Source organism: Triturus cristatus, chromosome 1_2 (assembly GCF_964204655.1).
Source record: "Triturus cristatus chromosome 1_2, aTriCri1.1, whole genome shotgun sequence".
Taxonomy (NCBI): Eukaryota; Metazoa; Chordata; class Amphibia; order Caudata; family Salamandridae; genus Triturus; species Triturus cristatus.
In genome coordinates, this window is record NC_140580.1 from 694257703 (window position 1) to 694282951 (window position 25249).

A 25249-nucleotide genomic window follows, 5' to 3' on the forward strand; every position below is an offset into this window, starting at 1 on the left:
TTTGCTGTTTCTTTTGCGATTTCGTCAGAAAATGCATTGCCACGACCAACATCATCAGTAACCTTCTTGTGTGCACTGCATTTCACAATCGCAACTTGTAACGGGAAGGTCAGTGACTCAAGAAGCTCATTCACCAACTGATCATGCTGAATCTTAGCTCCATGCGAAGTCAGGAACCCACGTTCTTTCCACAATCGTCCAAAACTATGAGCCACACCAAACGCATACTGGCTGTCGGTATATATGGTCACTTTCATTCCTTTCGATAACACACACGCTCTCGTAAGTGCAATCAACTCTGCTGCTTGAGCTGAATTATGTGGTATACGTGCAGCTTCAACAATCGTATGCAAAGTCGTGACAGCATATGCTGCAGTCGTATCACCATTCGGAAGCTTGAAGCATGAACCATCCACCCATAAGGTACCATCACACTTTACAAGAGGAGTATCTTTAAGATCTACTCTCCCTTTTGTTTCTTCTTCTGTCCTGAGAAAACAATCATGCTGTTCAACATCATCTGCCTCTACTGAAATCGGCAATAACGTGGCTGGATTCAACGTATTGCACCTCTTTATGTGCACATGACTCGCTAACAGTGTCAACTCGTAACCTGACAATCGAGCACTAGTTAAGTGCTGTGTCTTGGTCCTGTTTAACAACGTGTCCACTGCATGTGGAACCATCACAATTAACATATTATTCATCACTAACCCAGCAGACTAACCCAGCAGACTGTTGAATAGAAACAGCTGCTGCTGCTGTGGCTCTCAAGCAACTCGGCAATGCTTTAGCTACCGGATCCAAAGTCGACGAAAAATACGCGCACGGACACTGCTTGTCTCCAAAAGACTGTGTCAGCACTGACAATGCACAACCCTCTTTCTCATGGACATACAGTGTAAAGGGCTTACTGTAGTCGGGGGTACCCAACACAGGAGCCGAACACAATGCATTACGCAATTCGGAAAAACTTTTCTGACAATCTTCAGACCACGGAACGGGATTCGGTGTATCTTTACAGGTCAATGCTACCAAAGGTTTGGCCAGCAAAGAAAAATTCGGTATCCATTGTCTGCAGTATGATGTAATGCCCAAGAAAGCACGTACTTCTCTCTGTGTCCTTGGCACACTCAATTTTGCAATTGCCTGAATTCTTTCTGGGGTCAGTTTCCTTCCCTCCTTCGATAAGAGATGACCTAAGTAGGTCACTTCTTGTCGACAATATTGCAGTTTTGAAAGAGACACTTTGTGATGTAAATCAGACAAATGACGCAACAACGACAAGGTGGCTTCTTTACAAATCTCCTCAGTATCTGCAGCGATTAGCAAATCATCGACGTACTGAATAAGGGTAGCGCCATCAGGTAAAACAATTGCATCAAGCTGTGTTTTTAAAGCCTGACTATATATTGATGGACTTTCACAGTAGCCTTGAGGAGCGCGTTTGAAGCGGAAGCTTCGGCCTCCTAAACTGAAGCCAAAAATATCCCTGCTCTCCTCGACAATCGGGATGCTGAAGAAAGCATTCTTCAAGTCAATCACCGAGAAGCAGGTGGCGGAAGCTGGAATCATAGTCAATAGGGCAGTGATATCAGGAACAACTGGAAACTGTGGCACAACTATTTTATTGAACTCTCTAAGATCAATCACGAACCTGTAAACAGGTGGCTGAGAAGGGTCAGTACGTTTCAAAACAGGCAGAACAGGACTATTACAAACATTGCCTCTTCAATTACATCTTTTTCAATCAAATCATAAATGATCGCTAGCAACGCCTTTTCACCTTCACTAGAGATCTTGTATTGGGGAATGCGTGGCAATTTAACATTGGCTTTCAATGTCACAACATATGGCGTTATTTCCAAAAGACCCACATCATTAGGACCAGTAGCCCAAAGAATATCAGGAAGAAACGGCAATTTGGTCGGAAGCTTATCCTTCGACAAATACATTGGAGAGATCACTTTCCTACCCAGTGTAAGGTGTACTCCCGAAGGAGAACAATATAATGTCGCATACAATCTTTTCAACAAATCCAATCCTAACAAGTTTTCACCACAACCTGTCGTCAGAATAAGGGGTGCTTCCAATTCACAAGGTCCAACAGAAAGGGACATAGGACTAGAAATCGGGTTCCTAACCGGGGCGCCAGAAAAACCTACTGAAACATTCATCTTGCCAGACAAAGGTGCACCAGGGAGTTTTGAGTGCATAATAGAACTCTTTGTAGCACCAGTATCCAACAGAAAAGGCTCTGACACACCTGATGTAATCACCTCAACATAAGGTCCAATCTGATCTACTGGAACTGAAACAACTCCCTCTCTTTGTCTATGGCTGTCCTAGCAATCATTACCTTCCATATTCTCATCGTCTGCATAGTAGTCGTCAACATAGTACTGAGCCGTCCTACCAGACACGTTATTTTGCTGGTCAAAATAACGTGCGTTCTGGGGGAAACTTCCATGTCCTCTACCTCTAGGAGCTTGTTGAACACCTCGACCTCTTGCGCCAGAAGCACCATTCGTACGCTGTAACAAAATAGGACAACTACACTTGAAATGACCCTCTTCTTTACAATATGAACATTGATTGGGACCTACAGGAATACGTGGTTGAGAAAACTCGAACCTTTGCGAGTTTCTCTGAAACTGTTGAGGTTGCTGATAGTTACTCGGACCACCACGTGGCGGATACGCCTGTTGTAAAAGAACCTTCGTCTTTAATTCTTTCGTTTTCTTGTCTGCTCTATCCTTCTCATCTTTATCCCTATTTTCGTAGTACTGTGCAGTAGCCAATATTTGTGCTGAAGAGGAAACTGCCCAAGAACACTCTGAATCTTTCAATTTCTTACACAGCTCGGGAAGCAAATTGTGCACAAACTTGTCAACGAACAACCGTTGACCACCTTCTGTACTCATATCTTGACCACTGTGGTCGATAAACGTTTCCTCAAACCTAGTGAAGAAATCAGACACTGTTTCATCTTTCTTCTGCTTACACGCAGACAATTTATCCCAATTCACAGGCATCGCAGGCATTAAAGTCTTCATGTAAGTAATGATCCTAGCAGGAAGTTCTGCTACCAAAGGCTCAGGCTTGGCACCACCAACTTGTCTATCATTTGCAGCACTAATATTAGCCCATGAGTCACCTAACTCTTGCGCAGGATCTGTATGGCGAATCAATCCCCACAAAGGCTGTGGAACAACATTCCCAAATAACATGTCTATGTCGGCTAAATTCATAATGCATTAGTCTGCAGTCTGTGATAATTCCTTATAATACCCTGCAGGGTTTTTACGGGGGTCAGGCAAAGTCTGCTTAAGGGCTAAAACTTCAGCTCGCTTCCAAGGAACATGTACCCAAACACGCTGAAAATGAGCTGGAACAGCATTAATTTGATTAGCGACATCAGCCGTAACGGCGTCCTTCCATACCGGAGGGACTTCTCTCATTGGGTACTGTCGCACTTTTTTTTTTAACAGAGGAGTCATGTTCAAACAGTGACTGAGAAGGATCCTTATTCCTAAAGGACAACAACGTCGCAACTGCTTTCTCAACATCGGAACCCACAATCGTGCCCTTTGCAAACTCAAACCGTACACGGCACAAATCTTGCGGATTTGTTTCCAAATCATTATCCTCCAATTCCTCACAAAGGAAAGCACACATTTTCTGAAAAACGTATCTTTGTTTCGGTGCTTCCCATTGACGGAAGACATCCATAACAGACTCCACATCATATCTAAAAGGGTAAGTAACCCATTTACGCGCCATATGGTCAAACATTTCTCTCTCTCGAGAATTAGGCAGTTGACTACGCGACTGCTTACACTCCGAATCAGGGGTCACACCAGATGACCCAAAGAGAGGAAATATAAGGCTAGCAAGAGTATCAGTCATTCTCTGTCGGACAGAAGGAGAAGTTGACGAAAGAACAGGAGGAAAAACAGAGGGAGGCAAGGTAGATGCAGATGCAGAGGCAGTATCAGGAAGAACACCAGAAGAGGCAGTCGATGTAGTAGACAAAGTCGTAGGAAGTACAGATGGAGCAGGTAGCAAAGTCGGCGGCCCTTGAGGGGGCTGCGCCATAGGAGTAGGAGCCAACTGAAGAGGAGCTGGCGGCTGTGGAAGAACCTGAGGCACAATAACTGGAGGTTGCACAACTAAAGGTTGCGGAGGTGCTGTAGCACTCTGCGCATAAGGGGGTGGCGAACTCAACAAGTGTGACATTAAAGGATCTTTCTCAAGTTCTTTTACTGCATCTTGCTGAAGAAGCGACAAAACTGGATAACATTTATCGATCACCATTTTACGTTGCCTGTGCAACTGCTCACTCATCTGTTCTTCTTCATTATATTTAAACTGCATAGCAGCTTGCATTATCGAGATACCCTTTTCTCTCTTATTTCTCTTTGCTAATTTAATTTCCTTCTGTTTGGCTTCCTTACGCCGTAGGCGGAAAGAGTCAAACATCGCCGGCCGGGCTTTCTTCTTAAAAAGTTTAACCTCCGGGTTATCCAGAATCTTTGTGTCAAAACTACCATATTAAGGCCATTTTAAAACACAATCTTTCCTGGTGTATCGGATCCATACTTCATTATATGTGAGGGGGCCTATGCCATGTTTCACATATAGTTCATAGGTTGGAGTTCCAATCGGAGGATCCGGACACGAGTCCTCCAATCGAGAATCCCCATTACAACCAAGACAAAACAAATTTCCAAGTCTGCTAAGACCAGGAATCTTCGCTCTCTAGTCTAGCTTCAAACTTCAAAGGATTATCGAATACGATAGTCTCGTGAATACACGAGTCCCTCGGCTTTGGTACTTGCAAGTTCCAAATCAAAGATCCCAAGGGGATACCAAACTAAGAACCAAACTAAGGACTGGGAGACGCTCCACTTATACTTAACTGAGGTATCGATGACGTCACCAGAAGACTCGTCTATCGTTTCACTCTACCAATCATCAAGGGTCCAAAACAGGGCGATAGTCAGGGCAGCAGTCCTTCGTAGCCGTCGGGAAGCGGGGAACCTCGCAGCAAAGACTTTCGGACCACGTCGACATACAGGGGTCGATGAAGTGGCGGCCTTCCTCCAGAATTTTCACACGAAGCTCCTCACGAACCTCTGGCTTGGACCGGTACCGCTGAAATCACCCCACGTTGGGCGCCAACTGAAGTACTGGGTTTTTGGAACCCAGCGGTGCCAGGGAACACACCCTAAGACTTCGAGTCCTTCCTGTTTCAGACTACAGAAACACAGAGTCTTCTTGGTGAAGTCAAAGATCGTATTTATTGGCTGCAACCAGTAACAGGTATCCTAGAAGTACAACACGGTGTATATTCTCAGGAGACTGCTCAACCTTACAAAGCCAGCCTTCTCTTTTTATACAAAATATTATGCTTTAGGCAAACATTCCTTATTTTACAGTTGACCATTCACATATTTTCACTACAAAGAAAAAGCAAAGTCATGATGACAAGCCCATATTTCAGTTTGTCCAGCCCTCAATGAATTACCCGGCAAGGCTCGGTACTTTCATCAGATATCGACGGACCCCCAATAAAAACGGGCACCTCCTCCTCGTAAAGCAAGTCATAAAGAAAGAAACAGGGACAGGTGTGTGTAAGATTAGGCATGGTTTGTGTGTGATGAAAGGTTTTATGATATGTTGTGCCTTGATACTAATCTCATTCGGCCACTGGGAAAGGAACTGGCCGAACAGGTTTGGCTTTAGGCAACGGAGTCAGCTTGCCCAGGTCACAGAGGAGTCAGCAAAGGTGTACGTATCCTTCAGACTCGTTTTTGGCCTTAGTCATTGGCCTATGTGAGGGCAATCACAAAATGGCTACCGTTCAAATGGAACCTGAGGGTTCAGGACGGAAACTCTGATTTCAGCGTGATTTCGTCACCCGAATATGACGAAAATACTTGTGCATAGTATTCTAATCATTCTCGGTCTGCTGATACCAAAATCGTCATGATACGACGATGTTTATAACACGGATCCAGAATTTTCAGTACCACACACAACAGCACTTTGCTCAAGCGTGACAACCTGCCCTGTTAGAGGGATGTATATTGTCTGCTGTAGATCTTTAAGATGATGGTTTTTGTTTTCTTGTTGGAAGAGCTGTGACTTGTTATTGGGGAACAGTGGTTCTGATCTAAGGCCTTTCCAGGTTCTTAAAAGGTCAAACATGGGATGTAAAGGCCTCCAACGTTGTCACATGAGCTATCATATTCATCAAGTTTGTGCTTGGTAACGTGCTCTGAGGACTCTCAGGGTTTTGAATGCACCATAAACCATTAATTAAATGAACATGTTAATAAATTATCCAAATACATGCTAAAGAAAATGTACCTAATAGGTTGCTGAAATGCCAATCATTTGCAAGCCAAGGTTTCACTTATCCTTTATGAATACTATTGATTTTTATAACATGTCATATTAACAATATACTCCCTTTGCCAACTCATAGAAGCTGCCTCCATTAGACTGCATTTTTGTTTGTGTTTGAACAAGTCATCCTGTGCAAGATGCAGTTTTTGCAGTGGTCAGTGGGTGCAAGTGCCACTTTTGCAATTATTAGCCCTTCCAATTGCCTGTTTGATATTGAACCACTGCAATCAATTAAATCCGGAAATATTAGTGCAAATTGCAAACTGTGTAATCTGGCCCTGAATGTATTTCGAAATTTAAAAGGAATAATTAATTTGCTGCAGATATCTATTTGCAATCTGCTGACCACATATTTGGATTACCAGTGAGTTCAACTGAGCCTGTCATACTTAGGTGAGCGAAATGAGTTCCATCAAATTAGACACTATTCCCACGTTTTTATAGTATGGTGTACACCAATATAATAGTAACATTTAAATAAATGCAGTAAATTAAAACATCACTCAGATGCATAACTGTAAGAAATATTATTATTTCACATTATCTGTATTATTGTACCAGGGTCAATACTGTGATAGTTTTTAACTCGCACAAACATATTTGAAAAACAAATCACATTTTAACTGCTTGAATGAATTGAAAAAAGCCCAATTGCCCAAAATATTAGCAACCACACCATTTGTATTTTTAAAACTCCATATATTCAAACAAATCTACGAATTAATGAAAGTTACATAAATTCCACAACAAACCAACAACAATCACATTTACAATTTAAAACTCAACTAATTCTGAAGAGTCTTCAAATACAGAAAAATGCACTACAATCATTACAAACTGCAAAGTCATGTTAGTTGTAGTGATCATCTTTCCACAATTCCCATTACATTTACTTTTTCCAGAACCCTTTGAATAAAGTATGTATTGCCATTTCACAATGTTTTCTTCTTTATTCATGGTCAGAGAGTATCGGCTTCCTTTTCACGTTACTTCTTTTGTCATGTATCTGATACTTCAGGAGAAAAAACACATACAAATTAGAATTCCCCAAAAGTAAGGGGGAGAGTAATTCTTCTTCAGTAAGGCAATGTAGAGAAGCACAATTACAGTAACGTCTGGAGGGACAAAACTAACGAACATGGATTCTGCCATATATTCAAAGACTGTCCTTTAATTTCAGATTGGGTGGAGAAAATTCCGATATAGTAAGCATAGTCACAGGGCTTTATTATGACTTTGGCAGTCTCGGAACAGGGTCGCCTGCTGCCGCCACGCTCAGACACCGCCAAAGCCATTAAAAACTACCCACCAGAGTACAACTTATGTTAACTCTGGCAGGCGGACCTTTGACAGTCCCACTGCGGTGCCTTTGAAAAAGACACCACAATGGGAGCATCAAAGGCAGTTCATGCCGGGCATGGACTGTCGAGTCCATGCTCTGTGGGAACTGGGGGTGTATGCACACAGGGGGCACAACATGTGCCCCTCTGCATGCACCCCATTACGCAGAGGCTAAAGGGGGCACGGCAGGGTCCCCTCAGTTTCCTCAGTGCCACAGTTTTCCTGGTGATCGAACCACCATGAAAAGTGTGGCAGTGAGGAAACTCCTAATATGCTTGACAGTGCCGCAGTGGCACCGCCAGCATATTAGGGCCCTCAGACTGCTGTGCCACAGCCTGCGATACTGGATCCCTGGTGGCATCAGCGGTCCTGTGGTTGTCCAACTGCCGCAGTCCTATGCTGGCTGGTGGACCACCAAGCTGGTGGTCCGCAGACCGCCACACAGGTTCTGCTGTAAAGGTCATACACTTAATTACCAAAACCACCTTATTTAATATCATTCATTTAGAGACACTGTCCATGTTTCAAAATGAACCAAGTACAAAAAGTGGTTTAGAACATTTAGAAAAATGTTTTTGGGATTTCAAACTCCAATTTGGAGTGTTTGTGACCATAAAAAGATTAAGGGGCTGATTACGATGGCGGACGGAATGAAGTCCGTCCGCCATCACTTCGTATTTAGGACCACCCGCATACAAGGCGGCAGTCCCACAGTACGAATTACGATGTGACTGCCACCGAGGTGGTCGCTTTTCCCATGTTTTTCATTGTGGCGGGTGCTGCTGGCTGAGGCATACGCCGCAATGCAAAAAAGAGGCATTTTACTTTTCCCTGCACTAGGTGGCAGGCACCATGCCGTGCCTGTCACACAGTGCACGGGTGTGTAGGGGGCACCATAGGTGCCTCCTAGGTCCCGTGTTTGGGAGCCAGGGGGTAAGGAGGGCCCACTACGGGCCCTAAAGTCCCTTTCCGTGTGCCTGTTCATGGCGGGTTAACCGCCATGAACAGGCAGCCATAAAGGGACATCGTAATCCCTACGGTGGTGCCTGGTAGGCACCGCCACCATTGTAGGGACTAAAAGCCCCTCCGCCGCACTGGCAGGCTCATGGAGCCCATCGGATGCGTGACGGTCGGTCTTTACGACCGCCACACATCCGCCCATTATATTTTTTGGGGGGGGGTAAAGTTGGTTACGATGGGGGAGATACTGCCACCGACAGCCTGTTGGTGGAGGTCTCCCAGCCATCGTAATCGAGCCCTTAGTGTATTTGGTCCCAAATTCAAAGAAGTTGAAAATCAACAAACCCATGATTGTCAGCTGGAATCTGGGCATGGCTAAACTTTCCAAATTAAAACAGTTACATACAGGGTAGACTTTGTGAGATATCTTGGTGTTATGTACTATTGATACCTCTTGATCTGTGTACACAACTGATGCTAACAGAAACATACCTAATCCCGCTCCAATTCCCTACATAGCAGAGGTATAATCCCCCTGCCGCCATACGTACTCGAAAAATTACTTTCTATTTATCCAGTATCACCATCGTCAGGCCTGATACCCATACCTCACCCCTCTGCATCCTCTTTTTTTCCTCCCTTTTCACTCTCTCTCTCTCCCACACTCTTCATAAACTAGATCTTAGTTTCCCTCATGCATTCTGGCTAGATACTCATGTAGAGGATGTACCCTCAGATGCTGTTACTTTGTCCGTGTTCTATTATCTATTCCCATGACCATCTGCTGTGCTGTTTGACTCAGAACTGAGAATTTTAATTTTGTTTCTGTTCATGTGATATGCAGTTTGTTTCACTGATGAACTTTATGTATATTGACATATCCCCTTGTTACCCTAAATCAATAAGCAAATGTTACAAAAAAAAGAAACAGTTGCACACACTCTGAGAGAGCAATCAAATATTTCCATTAGATATTGGGAAGATGCCACAAACTAATATGAAGATGTATAACAAAAGAACCAATGTCTTTGTAAGTTTTTGTTTTTTCCTTGAACCCTGTATAAGTTTTCTTCTTCTCAGTCCATATATTTTACTGAGCAGTTTCCAGCACTCTCTAAACTACTCATACTGTAAGTTGTGTTCAGACATGACACCTAACTTAAAAGATCTTACGCAGTTTGAAATTTATGTGAATTGTAATTTATTTTAATTAAGTGTGCTCCCGCCCTGCCATACCAAACAGCAAAGTCCCAGGGGTGGGCACCACCGGACATTGCAGGAGCCGGACCTGTGGGGTGGCGGTCCCCAGGGCCATCAAGTGCTCCAGGAGGGAGACTGGCTGCACCCCTCCCTTCATTTCTAATGCCCCGGGGAGGTAGTGGTCCCCGGGGCCGGGGGTCCTTAAAGGACACCCATATTTGAATTTTTAGTGCCCCAGGGAGGTGGTGGACCCGGGGTGTTTGGGGGGGCATGATCCCCCGACACACATGAATTTAATTAAAAACCCGAGCCCTGGGGAGGTGGTGGTCCCCGGGGCTGCGGGGGGGCCGAGTGACCCCGTATTTCATTGGCAAAGCCCCGGGGAGGTGGTGGTCCCTGGGGCGTGTTGGGGGGCTTGAGCCCCCCGCACACATTTGTATTTATAAAAATGAGAGGGAGGTGGTGGTCCCCGCAAATCATCAATGAAGCCACGGGGAGGTGGCAGTACCCAGGGCTGCAGGGGCCCCCGCGGGACCCCCTTTATATCATTTGGGATTGCCCCTGGGACCTGGCCCTCCCGGAGGCTTAAAAATAACGAAGCGTGGCATCCCGCGCTTCATGTTTTAAAAGTTTCTCAGCAGGATTTGTGCACCCAGCGCAGATTCTGCATTTTAAAAAAGATATATGCTTTTTTTGGCCCTCCACAGCAGGCCTAGGGGGTCAGGATGTTTCTACCCTGCCTCCTTTTCTTGTTTTTCAACCTTTTTCCCACAGTTTTCTTGTGACTCGCTTACCGAGTCACAAGATGGCTACCAACACTTTCTGGTTTGGAGTGTTGGCAGCCAATCAGAAATCAGCTCCTGCTCAGGAGGAGTCACAACTCCTCCTTGGTGCTCAGATATCGATATTTTTATTTTTTAAATTGCTCAGCAACTACTGAACGGATTTACACCATTTAAAAAGAGGTCTCTTTCTGAACCAAGATCTTCCTTTTTGCAAAATTTGGTGTAATTCCGTTTAGCATTTCAGGCTATAGCTTTGTCTAAAGTTCCCATGGAAATTAACATGGGGAAAACGTGTTTTGGGACCCCCCTTTTTTCTTGGCCCCTGCTTGATGAATCACCCCAAAACATTCAAGACAGGAGTTCACCGGACCGCCCCATTAGTTTTGAAAATTTCGCGAAGATTCGTCAACCGGCGCGAAAGATATTGGCGAAAGAAATAAACGACTGGAAAAAATGAAGCGCGGTCTCCCGCGCTTTGTTTATGTAGCAGGGCCCGTGTGGGCCCCCCACAGCCCCGGGGACCACCACCCCCCAGAGTTATGAAAATTCTACTATGCAGGAGGGCACTCGGCCCTCTGGCAGCCCCGGGGATGCCACCCCCGGGGCTTCCTTTTTAATGTGTGGGGGGCCTCCAAGGCCCCCCAAGCCCCGGGTACCACCACCCCCCGGGGCTTTTCTAAAATATTCACGGTGGCACACGGCCCCCCTGCAGCTCCGGGCTTGTTTTTTTTAATTAAAATAATGCACTGGGGAACGCAATCTCCCCAGGGCACTTGAAATGCAAATGCGGGGGTCCATTACGGACCCCCGAGCCCCGGCGACCACCACATCCCCGGGGCTTTCTAATTGAAGGGAGGGGGGACGCGTGGCCTTGGTGGCCCTGGGGACTGCCACCCCCCAGGACCGGCTCCTGCAGTGTCCCGGGGTGCCCACCCTGGGGACACTGGTGTTTGCTATGATAGGGCGGGAGCATGGCTCCCGCCCTGTCATAGCAAATTTACTTTGGATTTTGGAAGCCAGAGCAGAGAAACCTGCTCTCTCTTCCAAAATCCAAAGCAGGATTGCTTTTCCACACAGGGAGCTGCATGTCTGCAGCTCCCCATGTGGAAAAGCAATGCCAGCTCCCGCAGGAGGCGGGGAGCCGGCGGGACCGTGGGGGAATTGGGGCTCCCCCCACGGTCCCCAACGGAAAGGCCAGGCCCCAGGGGATGGGGTCCCTGGGGCCAGGAGTGGCCTGGGAGGGGGGCCACACGGCTCCCCTCCCCTAAAAAAACAAAAAAAAAATACAAGGCATGCCGGCCCCGGGGGATGGGGTCCCTCGGGCCTTAATTGGCCTGAGGAGGGGGGCCAGGCGGCCCCCCTCCCAAAAAAAAAATAAAGGATGGCCAAGCCCTGGGGGATAGGGTCCTCAGGGCCAATAGTGGCCCAGGCAAGGGGGCCACCCGGCCCCCCTTCCCTATATTAAAAAACTGAAGAAAAGGAGAAGGCCGGCCCCAGAGGATGCCGTCCCCGGGGCCAAAATTGGCTGGAGGAGGGGGGCCAAGCGGCCCCCTCCAAATATATTAAAAAAAAGAATGTTGGACATGCCCCGGGGGATGGTGTCCCTGGGTCTGAAAATGGCCTCAGGAAGGGGGCCACGCGGCACCCTTCCATTAAAAAAAAATAGGGGTCAGGCCCTGGAGGATAGGGTCCCCACTGCCCAAAAAATAGGAAAGAAAGGGCAGCCACACAGCCCCCTTCTAAACAAATAAATTTAAAAAAAAGCTGGCATTGTGCCGGAGGCTCCGCCCCCTCCCAGCAACACTCTGCAAACATGCCCTGTGGTGCATTTTAAGTTGGAGAATATATTCCCTTTCAATCCTGAGGGTCCCTGCGGGCCAACTAGCCTACCAGGTACCTCCAGTAAGCGCCACAGGGCTGCGTTACAGAGAGGTGGTCTGAAGCCACGCCCCTTTTTACACCACTCTACAACACAGCTGTGTGGCGCTTACTGGAGGTCTATAATCAAGGAGAATGGATCACTTGTACCTGTTACCAGGGTTCATTTGGTTCTTTTCGTCATTTGGTTAAAAAAACCCTCATTCACGTAAGGCAGGTCAAAGGGCGATATATCTTGGTTCTCCGCCTTTTATTTAAATACGTGACAGCATCATCATGGGGTTTCTTTCATGCTTCCTCCACCCGGAGGGAACCACTGGATATTATAGTAGTGATCAGTAACTGGCCCACTAGGTACCTTCAGTAAGCGCCATAGAGTTGCGTTGCAGGGAGGTATAAAAAGGGGCGTGACCTTGGACCACATTTCTGCAACGTAGCTCTGTGGTGCTTACTGGAGGTACCTGGTGGGCTAGTTGGCCCCCAGTGACCCTCAGGATTCAAGGGGACTTAATCCCCCCACTTAAAACACGCAATGGAGCGCGTTTGCACACTTGTCTTATCAGGCCCCACCCCCTCCCTTCACCACTGTGAAAACGGGCCCTCTGGCGTGTTGTAAGTTGGGGGATTCTTTCCTCTTGAATCCTGAGGGTCCCTGGGGGGCAACTAGCCCACCAGGTACCAACAGCAAGCGCCACAGAGCTGCGTTGTAGAGAGGTGGTCCAAGGCCACGACCCTTTTTATGCCTCTCTGCAACGCAGCTCTGTGGCACTTACTGGAGGTACATGGTGGGCTAGTTGCCCCCCAGGGACCCTCAGGATTCAAGGGGAATTAATCCCCCAACTCAACTAATCTATGTATTAGTGCCTGGGACAGTGCATGAGTACACGTGTACTTACAAATTCACCATACACTCTCCTTGCAGCACTCTAATGATCCGGTTACTACTCATGTACTCATGCAATGGCCCAGGCACTAACTCATGCAGTGCTCCAATCCCAAGAGCACTACCCATGCAGTCCAGCAATCCCCCTGTCACTCCCTGTGTACTCTTCATGCAATGGTCTAGGCACTAATACATTCACTGCTACAATCCCCAGAGCAGTACCTATGCACTCCAGCATTCCCCTTGTCACTCCGTGAGCACTCTTCTAATCACCCTGTCAGCACCGTATACCTATCCAATCACTGTGCCAATACCCAAGCACTTATAAATGCACCTTGTAGTATCTTTGCAGCACTCTAATCACCCAGTCACTAACCATGTGTTTATGCACTGACCCAGGCACTAACAGATGTGGTGCTACAATCCCCTGAGTACTACCTATGCAGTCCAGTTATCTGCCTGTCACTACCTATGCACTCCTCCAATCACCCAGCCAGCACAATGTACTTATCCAATCACTCCACCAAAGCCAAACACTTATAAATTCACCATGTAATCTCCTTACAGTACTGTTATCATCCAGTCACTACCCATGTACTGATGCAATGGACCAGGCAGTAACACTTGCACTGCTACAATCCCCTGAGCACTTCCCATGCAGACCTCTAACCACCTACACACTACTGATTCACTCCTCCAATTTACCAGGTAGTACCCATATGCTCCAGAAATCCCTGTCACTACCCATGCACTCCTCCAATCACCCAGCCAGCACTATGCACTTATGCAATCACTCCGCCAAAACCCCTAAACAGTTATAAAATCACCATGCACTGTCCTTGCAGCACTCTCATTATCCAGTCACTACCCATGTACTCATGCAATGATTCAGTCACTATGCAGTCCAGTAATCTCCCTGGTACTACCTATGCAGTCCTCCAATCACCCAACCAGTCCTATGTCCTTATCCAAACACTGTGCCAAAAACCAAGCACTTATAAATACACCATGCACTCTTCTCGCAGTACTCTAATCATCCAGTCACTACCCATGAAGTCATACAATGATCGAGGCACTAACACATGCAGTGCTACAATCCCTGTGTACTACCCATGCAGTCCGCTAACCACCTAACCACTTCCCATTCACTCCTTCAATTTCCCTGGTGGTGCCCATGCACTCCAGCAATCACCCTGTCACTCCACGTGCACTCCTCCAGTCACTCAGCCACTACTATGTACTAATCCAAACAGTCTGCCAATACCCAAGCACTTATAAATTCACTCAGGCACTCTCCTTGCAGTGTTCTAATGTTTCAGTCAGTACCAATGTACTCATGCAATGACCCAGGCACTAACTGATCACTGCTACAATCCCCTATGTAATACCCATACAGTCCTCTAACCTCTTACACACTTTTTATATGCTCCTTCAATTCCCCAGGTAGTACCCATGCAGTCCCGCAATCACACTGTCACTCCCCGTGCACTGCTCCAGTCACCCAGCCACTACCATTTACTAATCCAAACAATTATAACACCTATAGTGATCAAAGACTGACAGGGGGATTGCTGGAGTGCATAGACTCTACATCTGTTAGTGCCTGGGTCATTCCATAAGTACATGGTTAGTGACTGGATGATTCGAGTACTGCAAAGATAGTACATTGTGCTAGGGTATTGGAGCAGTGATTGGATAAGTACATGGTGCTGACAAGGGGATTGGAAGAGTGCTCACTGAGTGACAGGGGGAATGCTGGAGTGCATAGGTACTGCTCTGACGATTTTAGCAGTGAATGCATTAATGCCTGGGACATTGCTTGAGTACATGTGTACTTACAAATTCACCATGCACTCTCCTTGCAGCACTCTAATTATCCAGTTACTACCCATGTACGCATGCAATAGCCCAGGCACTAACTCATGCAGTGCCACAATCCCAAGAGCACTACCCATGCAGTCCAGCAATCCCCCTGTCACTCCCTGTGCACTCTTCATGCAATGGCCTAGGCACTAATACATTCCCTGCTCCAATCCCCAGAGCAGTACCTATGTACTCCAGCATTTCCCTTGTCACTCCGGGAGCACTCTTATAATCACACTGTCAGCACCGTATACTTATCCAATCACTGTGCCAATACCCAAGCACTTATAAATTCACCATGTAGTATCTTTGCAGCACTCTAATGATCCAGTCACTAACCATGTGTTTATGCAATGACCCAGGCAATGACAGATGTAGTGCTACAATCCCCTGAGGACTACCTATGCAGTCCAGTAATCTGCCTGTCACTAACAATGCACTCCTCCAATCACCTAGCCAGCACAATGTACTTATCCAATCAGTCCACGAAAACCCAAGCACTTATAAATTCACCATGTACTCTCCTTACAGTACTGATTTCATCCAGTCACTACCCATGTACTCATGCAATGACCCAGTCACTGTAGGAGAGTAGGATCTGCTTCTTATGGTTACCTCCACTTTTTTTGCTGTTGTAACACTGTTTTCTGACTATAGTCTGGTTGGGGCCCTGCTATTCAGGACCCAGCCTAGCTGCTTCCTCTCTAAATTGATTCCATGTACTTTATGTACACCACAAATTGGATTCTGAGGTGCCCTTATAAGTCCCTAGTATATGGTATACTATGTACCCAGGGCATAGGTCCCCTAGAGGCCTACCAGGGGCTGAGGCATGTATTATGCCACCCCTGGGAAGCCCTCCAAAATCACACCACAGTTCTGCTACTGCCGCCTGGGTAAGGTGGTGCATGCACCCCTTACTGAGATATAGGTTCACTATATCTCACCTATCACTGCACATAGAAACCTAACAGTCACCCCTATGGCAGGCCTTATCGATCCTGAAGGCAGGGTGCTTGGTTTTCTGTGAGAGGGTGCCCATGCATGAGCAGAGCCCCTCTGCAGCCATCGGAATCTCTTCTCCGGGGTTGTCTGTGATGCAGCCTGACCATATACTCTTAAGTGCATTATAAACCAATGGTAAATACTAACTTTGGACTGGCTGCACGGAAACATGTCGTGTTTGGTGTGAAACACCTTGGAATCATACCCTCACACCAGTAACTGATGTTGGAGTATGATCCCACCCTTCTAGAGGGAGAGACAGGCCAGCACCGGTATACCCGGTACCAAATTAAAAGAGCCCTGGCATCACAAAATGGATGCTGCAGCCACAGACATGAGTCTGGCCTCCTGCTGCTGGCCTGGACAATAGTTTTCCTGTCTCAGGGAGGTGTCACCACCTCCCAGACTGGCTTTAGTGTATTGAGGCTGGATGGGTGCACTCTGAGAGTGCTTTGAAGTCCTGCACTGGGAGCACATTTGGTGTCCCTGTGCATAGTCCAGCTCAAACTGGTCCAGGGGCTACCAGCCCCTGCTCTGGGGCGAAACTGGACAAAGGAAATGGGTGTAGCCACCCCTCTTTCCAAACCCTCCCATAGGTGGGTCCCCTGAGTTAGTCAAACCCCTTCCTTGGGTTTAAAGTAGGAATCCCTGGCAACAGGACTTTAGATATCCCTGGATGAAACTCTGAAACTGAATCCTGGAACTTCGACGATCTGTTCAACGCCAGATGACTGGAGAATCTCCTTTGGAGTAAAGGAGTTACTCCGCTGCTTGGCAGGCACCAAAGACGCATCTGTCCAATCTGCATCTTCGAAGCTCCCACTGGACGCCGAAGACTTTGCAACACCAGAGGTGGATTTCCAGACTTTCCAGAGGCCAAACCAGGTCCTCAGCAAAGCTGAGACCCATAGCCCTCGTGGGTACCGTGGCACCAGAACCCCTGAACACCGTGCACATTTGCAAGTTCATCAGCTTCTCGACGTCTCCTGAGGCTGTGCATTGGTTACTTGTAGCCCAGACCCCGAGCAGAGAATACCCTGAAGATTGTCAGCCTAGTCATCCCAAGTGACCCGTGGGCCACCATTTTGTGATTCCTCTTGAGGTTCGCTCGCGATCCCTGGTCTGTCAACTGGTGGGTCCCTGTGAAGGTAACTCTGACTTTCTTTGGACTTCCCTGATTGCTCCAGACGTGCCCTCACTCCACCTCGCTGGGGGAGTCCCTCGGACCTTGTTGGTCTGCATAGAAACATCTTTCTCCTTTCTGCGTAGGTTGCTGTCACCAAGGCTTGTTGTGTCCAATCCGGGCACCAATGCTGCAGCACTCAACATCCTTGGTGGGACAGCTCGAATCCAGCTCCTGGTTGTCCTCGACGCCTCCTGGTCCTCGTGGCTGAAGAGTCAAGCTTAACCTTCTTCACCTGAAACACCCGACATCAGTGGGCATTCGTCTATCGTGCCCTTGGTCACTGGCAAGTGACCCAGACTCTGTCCCCTCTGCTTTCAGGTTCTTCACATCTTTGATCCAGGCTTGGATCTCTTCGGACACTTTGCATCTTCCCGGCAGCAGCACTTCTTCGCCAGCTCCCATTGAAAACGATGACGCGACCCGACATCATTTGACACCTATGCACCCGGCTTCCCTGGGTGAGGTAACTCGAGTACTCCGGTGCTCCCGTGGGTGTTGAACCTAGAACTGTCTAAGTCCAAAAGGGTTTGGTCCTAGTCCATCTCTAAGTGTCCCTTATTTTTAAAAATCTAACCGCGACTTTCCCCATAGAAGCTAACGGGAGCTCGCGGCTGTGTTCTCACACTGCACACGGCCCAGTGGAACCCCTGTGTCACTACCTTGGGTGGTTCCTTGGGGTCCCAGCGATTCTACAGGCTCCAGGCCTTGTGTCTAGTTAAGTTGTGGTTCTTATACCACTATTTTAGTATATGGTTTGGCTCGCCCCTAGGGCCTAACGCGTATTTGTGCTACTTTACTGTAATATTTGAAGTGTATCTTATGTGTTTTGACCTCTAGCCTCCTAAAGAGACTAGTAGGATGTGTTTAGAAATAAATACGTATATTTTATATATATGTACCTGGTGTGGTTTCCTTTCCTTTAGCCTTTCAAGAGAATATAGACTGGTAAAACAAGCTGCTTTACATTCCTTCAAGATTTAGCCTGAAGGCTGCTCTCCATAGCTACCACTAGGATAGCTTTCAATAAAGGTTGTCTTTAACCTATCATCAATAAGGGGTTGTTTGGACTGGTGCAAGGTGCCCACTATAACTAGTGGACAGCATATACCAGGCCAACTTCTCACAGTCACTAACACATGCACTGCTGCAATCCCTTGAGGACTACCTATGCAGTCCAGTAATCTCCCTGGTACTACCTATGCAGTCCTCCAATCATCCAGCCAGTCCTATGTCCTTACCCAATCACTGTGCCAAAACCCAAGCACTTATAAATTCACCATGCACTCTCCTTCCAGTACTCGAATCATCCATTCACTACCCATGTAGTCATGCACTGATCTAGGCACTAATTCATGCACTGCTACAATCCCTGAGTACTAACCTTGCAGTCCTCTAACCACCTACACACTTCTCATTCGCTCCTTCAATTCCCCTGGTAGTACCCATGCAGACCAGCAATCACCCTGTCACTCCCCGTGCACTCCTCCAGTCACTCAGCCACTACTATGTACTAATCCAAACGATTATAACACCTATAGTGGTCAAAGACTGACAGGGGGATTGCTGGAGTGCATAGGTAGTCCTCAGGGTATTGTAGCACTACATCTGTTAGTGCCTGGGTCATTCCATAAGTACATGGTTAGTGACTGGATGATTAGAATACTGCAAAGAGAGTGCATGGTGAATTTATAAGTGCTAGGGTATTGGAGCAGTGACATGGTGCTGACATGGTGATTGGAAGAGTGCTCACTGAGTGATAGGGGGAATGCTGGAGTGCATAGGTACTGCTCTGGCTATTGTGGCAGTGAATGTATTAGTGCCTGGGACATTGCATGAGTACATGTGTACTTACAAATTCACCATGCACTCTAATCATCCAGTTACTACCCATGTACTCATGTAATGGCCCAGGCACTAACTCATGCAGTGCTACAATCCCAAGAGCACTACCCATGCAGTCCAGCAATCCCCCTGTCACTCCCTGTACACTCTTCATGCAATGGCCTAGGCACTAATACATTCACTGCTATAATCCCCAGAGCAGTACCTATGCACTCCAGCATTCCCCTTGTCACTCCGTGAGCACACTTCTAATCACCCTGTCAGCACCGTATACTTATCCAATCACTGTGCCAATACCAAAGCACTTATAAATTCACCATGTAGTATCTTTGCAGTACTCTAATCATCCAGTCACTAACCATGTGTTTATGCAATGACCCAGGCACTAACAGATGTAATGCTACAATCCCCTGAGTACTACCTATGCAGTCCAGTAATCTGCCTGTCACTACCTATGCACTCCTCCAATCACCCAGCCAGCACAATGTACTAATCCAATCAGTCTGCCAACACCCAAGGAGTTATAAATTCACCATGGGGACGCCTGGCTGACCTGTTGGTGCGTGTGGAGAACTGCTGCCCTGACTGCTGCTTTCCTTGCAGCGCCTCGCGGAACCCGCTTCGCGGGTCCCGCTTCGAGGGGTGTGCTGTCCTGGACCTTTGGACCCCTGGAGTTGTTTCCTTGCCAAAGCGGAGCCTGCAGTGGGTGTGAGTGCGCGTGGGCAGGGCTGCGAGCTGCGGGACCGGGACTACACCTCCCAGGAGTCCCCGCCAGCCCTAATTACAATCATCTGGGCCGCTCTCCCTGCCTGCCCCGCCCCCACCAACGAATTTAAAACCTTTGGGACTCCGTTATACTTTGGGACGCCTGGCTGACCTGTTGTTGCGTGTGGAGAACTGCTCCCCTGACTGCTGCTTTCCTTGCAGCGCCTCGTGGAACCCGCTTCGCGGGTCCCGCTTCGAGGGGTGTGCTGTCCTGGACCTTTGGACCCCTGGAGTTGTTTCCTTGCCAAAGCGGAGCCTGCAGTGGGTGTGAGTGCGCGTGGGCAGGGCTGCGAGCTGCGGGACCGGGACTACACCTCCCAGGAGTCCCCGCCAGCCCTAATTACAATCATCTGGGCCGCTCTCCCTGCCTGCCCCGCCCCCACTAACGAGAGTCTCTATTTTTTCAATCTGTTATTCCCGCTGCGCGGGAGCGTCCCGGGAGAAGCCCGGGACAAGTGCGGGACCGTCTGTGGCCGTCAGAGGCCGGAGTAGGCCGGGCTGGGCCTACTCTCTTGGATCGTCCATTCGACCCCTGGTCCTATTTTCTGTCACAGCCCCTTGCCGATTATAATCCATCACTCACATTATGCCGTCCCCGGCAAGGGAGAGTACCCCATTGAAGCCGGGAGGAGTTAAAAAAAATAGGACCCTAGAGAATTATTTCTCCCGGGCGGTGGGGGAGGGGGACAAAGAGTGCAACCTGTCCCGGTTAAGGGCAGAACGGAGACGCTCAATAGATAACTTGAAAAACACCCCCCTTGGAGAACAACCCACTACGCCCAGGGAGGAGTTGTCCCTAATAGATGATGTCCCACTCCTGCTGAGGGATTGTATAAACACTCCACCAGTTGCAGCCATGAGTATAGTCCCAGCTACCAGTCCAAGCCCTACAAGGGTGACCATTGATTTAGTCTCCCAACCCCCCCCAGCCTCTAAGGCTAGGAAAGCTAAACCCAAGCCAGTTACTACACAAGGAGTACCGGGGCCCCCTCCTAATAAACGTAGGAGGAAATCGAAGGGAGCCCAGGGAAGGAGTAAATCCAAGATCTCTCACTCGGACTTTGGGAAGTCTTCAAAACCCCCCGTATTAGCAGCGAAATTACCGGCTGAATCACACCCCAAACCTATTGCCCGGGAGGATCTAGCTCCCACCCTGATAAAAGGCATAGGAACTAGTACCGCTAATGTCCCCCTCTCTGTTGTCCCGCTTGGAAACCTGGAATTCTTGCTAAGGTCTCTATTACTACCGATTAGCGAGAGTATAAAAAAGATTGAGATCAGACTAACTATTCTGGAGGCCACACTAGGTAGTCTGAAAATCCCGGCTGGTCATCAGGGAAGGCATCTAGAATCTACCCCCGCCACAATAGCCCCTCAACAGCCTGTAAATAGTGCAGCAAACTTAGTCCCTCTACAAGCCGCAAATGCGGCGGCCCCGCAAAAACCCCTAAGGCCCAAGCCTGCATCAACTAAGCCCCTTAACTCTAACATGCCTACTCCTCCTTCAGGCCCTGTTCATCCGGCACAGCCGGTAGATAGTACCACACCGACTCCCCTAATGAAGCTTCCCTTGAGACCACGCAGACCTAACCTACCCCCAGAGACTAATGATCTCACTGTAGTCATGGCGGGTGTCCCCTCACTCGAAGAAGGTGAAACTGAGGATTTTTGTGCCCTGAAAAGTAGGGTAATTAAGTGGTTAAACATAAATAGACCCCTCCCGACACACCTTAATAACAAAATCATAATGGTAAGAAGGGTGCCATGGGTGGGGAGAACATACAAATCTATTATAGGGGACTGCATATTGGTGAGTTTTAGGGACACAGGAACGGTGTCCTACATATGCCAAGGGAAGAATAGATCCAGAGAATCCACTATCCAAACCCTTCGTGTATCTTTCTTTTTCCCCATTATTCCAGTCCCATTGCAGCCGCCCCAAATTCATGACAACTGGGAGAGGGTTGGCAGGAGGGGGAGACACTGGGCCTTCAACCCTAGGCCATTATTTGGCCGACCAGAACCACCCTTGCACACCTATAACCGGTTTACTTGCCTGAACGGTCTAGAGGGGGTGGATTGACAAACAGATAATGTCCCCCAGGGTCACATGGATAAGGGCGTTTTGGTAGAGGTGGTGGAGGAGCAAAACTCTCAGGCTCAGCAAACTCTACCGAGTGGTGTGGGGATTTCCATGTTTGCTGAACCTAACGCTACAGCCATAGAAGGTATAGGAGGGGGACATGGGCTGGCTACGCAAGGGTCATTACAGGAGATACCATCAAGGCCCCAGGGGGGGTTCAAGACGGAGGGGAGAGGGAGTGAGATTCATCTCCTGGAATGTAGCAGGCATAGCGGGCAAATTTAATAACAAGGAATGGGTTGATTTTATTAGAAAATTTCAAGTTATATGTGTACAGGAGACATGGGCCTTGGTGAATAATTACCATCTACAGGGGTACAAGTGTTTTTTTGTCCCCGCCCGAAAATCCAGATCAGGGAGAGCAATGGGCGGTTTGTCCATCTACGTAGATTTAGACCTCCCAGGCTCCTGGTCCTCCCCAGATTGGAACTCACATGGGATTCAGGTAGTTCGGTTCCTCGGAAAGGGGTTAAGATTTTCTGTTCTTAACATCTATAACACTGAGATAGTAAACAACCATATCCCGCTACTAGCTGAACTAGACCATAGGCTGGGACAAGAAACAACATTCCAAAATAAGGGGCCACCGCACGGGCTGCTTTTAGTGGGAGACTTTAATTGCCACCTCTGTCCGGCACTGGTCAAGGTAAACACAGACTGGTCACAATGTCCAATGGAGAAGGGTCCGCATTTTTCTCATACGCCTACTGGGTTGGCTCTTAGGTTGCTTCGGCATAAGTACGACCTAGAGCATACCATTAATATGATAGACCCACAGTCGGATGGTTCACTCCCACCAACTTTCAAGGGCAGGGGTTGCTCATCTATTATAGATTATATTTTGGCCTCGAGATCCCTGATAAACAAAATAATCAGTGTAGGGATAGATTGGAGCAGTTTTAGTGACCACAATCCCCTTGTTTTGATGCTCTCGTATAGGGTGGGTGCTGGAACTAGAGTCCACCGCTCAATTGAGGAGAGGGTCACAGATCAAGGTAGGAGACTGAAATGGTCTAAAATAGATGGGGTAAAGTTTTATAAAACTTTGGGCGACAAGGGCCGACTAGCCATTAACGACTGTCTAGACCTAGAAGTCCAGGGACCAAGGGTACTGGAAGCATTTGACCAGATTGCTAACCTGGTCGATGGCCTACTTAGGACCAGTGCGCCCACATGTAATCTGGTAAATCCCCGGTGGTTTGATAAAGACTGCTCTAAGGCACTGAGGGAGTTGAAATGCTCCCTTAAGCTAAAACCAAGGGACCCTCAAAAAATCAAGGGGTGCAGAGAAAAATATAAAAAAGAGACCAAAAGGAGGAAACTGGCCCTGCAGGCAGAAGCTTGGGCAGATTTAAGAGAGGCAGGCGAAAGAAGGGATCTAGCGGGATTTTGGAGAATCATTAATAAACCGACCTTTCAAGAAAATGATTCCCCAGAGATAGGGGTTAACATCCTCCCGGAGCAGTGGGTCACACACTTTAGGGGTCTATATAACCATGAGCCCGGTATCCATGTAGAGTCACCCGTAACCACAAGTCAGGTTCCCTCGGTAGTATTCACTCTTAAGGAGATTACTGCAGGGATGGAGGGTCTGACTAAAAATAAAGCCCCGGGGCCGGATGGAATTCCCCCTGACCTGTTTCTTAGTAATATAGAACTATGGGCCCCGCTGATGACCAGGGTCATAAATACTGCGACCATTTGCGGCCTGCCACCATCCTGGTCTAAAGCGATCATCGTGCCAATCTTCAAAAAGGGCAATAGGGATGACCCCAAGTGCTACAGGCCCATTTCCCTGATTGACGTATCGGCTAAACTTTTGGGTAGGGAAATCCTCAACAGACTGTCCGAGTGGTCCGAAGAGAATAACATCTTCTCGGACACTCAATACGGGTTTAGGACAGGGAGGTCCACCAGTGACCAATGCCTGAACCTTTACATGCTGACTGCCAAATATACTCTGGCCAGTGATGAACCCATTTATATGGGATTCATGGATCTGGCAGCAGCATTCGATCACGTCAATAGAGGAAAGCTGTGGGATATGATGTTAAGCATGGGGATTGAGAGTGGTTTAATTACCATATTAAGGGAATTACACAGCGACACCACGGCCAAGGTTCGATTTAATAGGGAGGGAGGATTGTCTGACTCTTTTACCTGTAAGAGTGGAGTCAGACAAGGTTGCATTCTTACCCCTTTTTTGTTCTCCCTTTATATTAATAACCTGGAGCAGTTTCTCTTGGGGTTAAAGACAGATTCCCCAAGGGTCGGGGCGCGGCATATTCCTGTTCTGCTTTACGCAGATGACGCGGTTCTGCTTGCACGCACACCTCGAAGCTTACAAATCCTGATAGACGGGTTTGTTAGGTTCATGAGTACACTGGATCTATCTGTCAACCTGGGCAAATCATATGTACTCCTGGCCGGCAAAAAACCTTCCTCTAAATTTACTTATACAATAGGCACCCATACTTTAGAGGAGGTCAAAACGTTCTCTTATCTTGGAGTAACCTTTGATGGTGCTTTGCAGTTTGTGGAACGTTGTAGCAAAATGATTGCCTCTAATGGGGCTATAGCTGGATATGGCAGGAGGCTAGGTAGATGGAGCCCGGAACAGGTGATGAACTTGTATGGCTCCGTATCATGCTCCAAAGTAATCTATGGGGCAGAAGTATGGGGCTTTGTGAACACCACTAGAATTCAACAGGAAGAAAACAAATATCTGAAATCTATCCTGAGGGCACCACCAAGTACCGCTGGAATCATAGCTCATAGGGAGCTAGGGAGACCATACTTGGATGACCTGTTAAAACTTAGGCCAATTGTGGCCTGGCTAAAAATATGGGTTAATCCAGATGCGCATCTAAGCAGAGAAATTTTATTGGACTGCTTAGATAGGACCCATTGTATGCGCATCCCCTGGCTTAAATATGTAAGAAACACCCTTGAAGATTTAGGCTTTGGAAACCTCTTCACGAACC

At 47.7% G+C, this 25249-nt stretch overlaps 1 protein-coding gene across 2 annotated transcripts in view; it reads right to left on the bottom strand.

Annotated features, from left to right (window-relative positions):
* Positions 1 to 7092: 7092 nt before the first annotated feature.
* The window catches only part of LOC146867847 (cysteine-rich motor neuron 1 protein-like), a 303005-nt gene continuing 284848 nt past the window's right edge, over positions 7093 to 25249 (bottom strand). For both annotated transcript variants that reach the window (XM_085608553.1, XM_085608552.1), the window contains one exon: positions 7093 to 7426. In XM_085608553.1, coding sequence (XP_085464679.1) covers positions 7413 to 7426 — 14 coding nt within the window. In that variant the 3' untranslated portion in view covers positions 7093 to 7412. The remainder of the gene's footprint in view (positions 7427 to 25249) is intronic.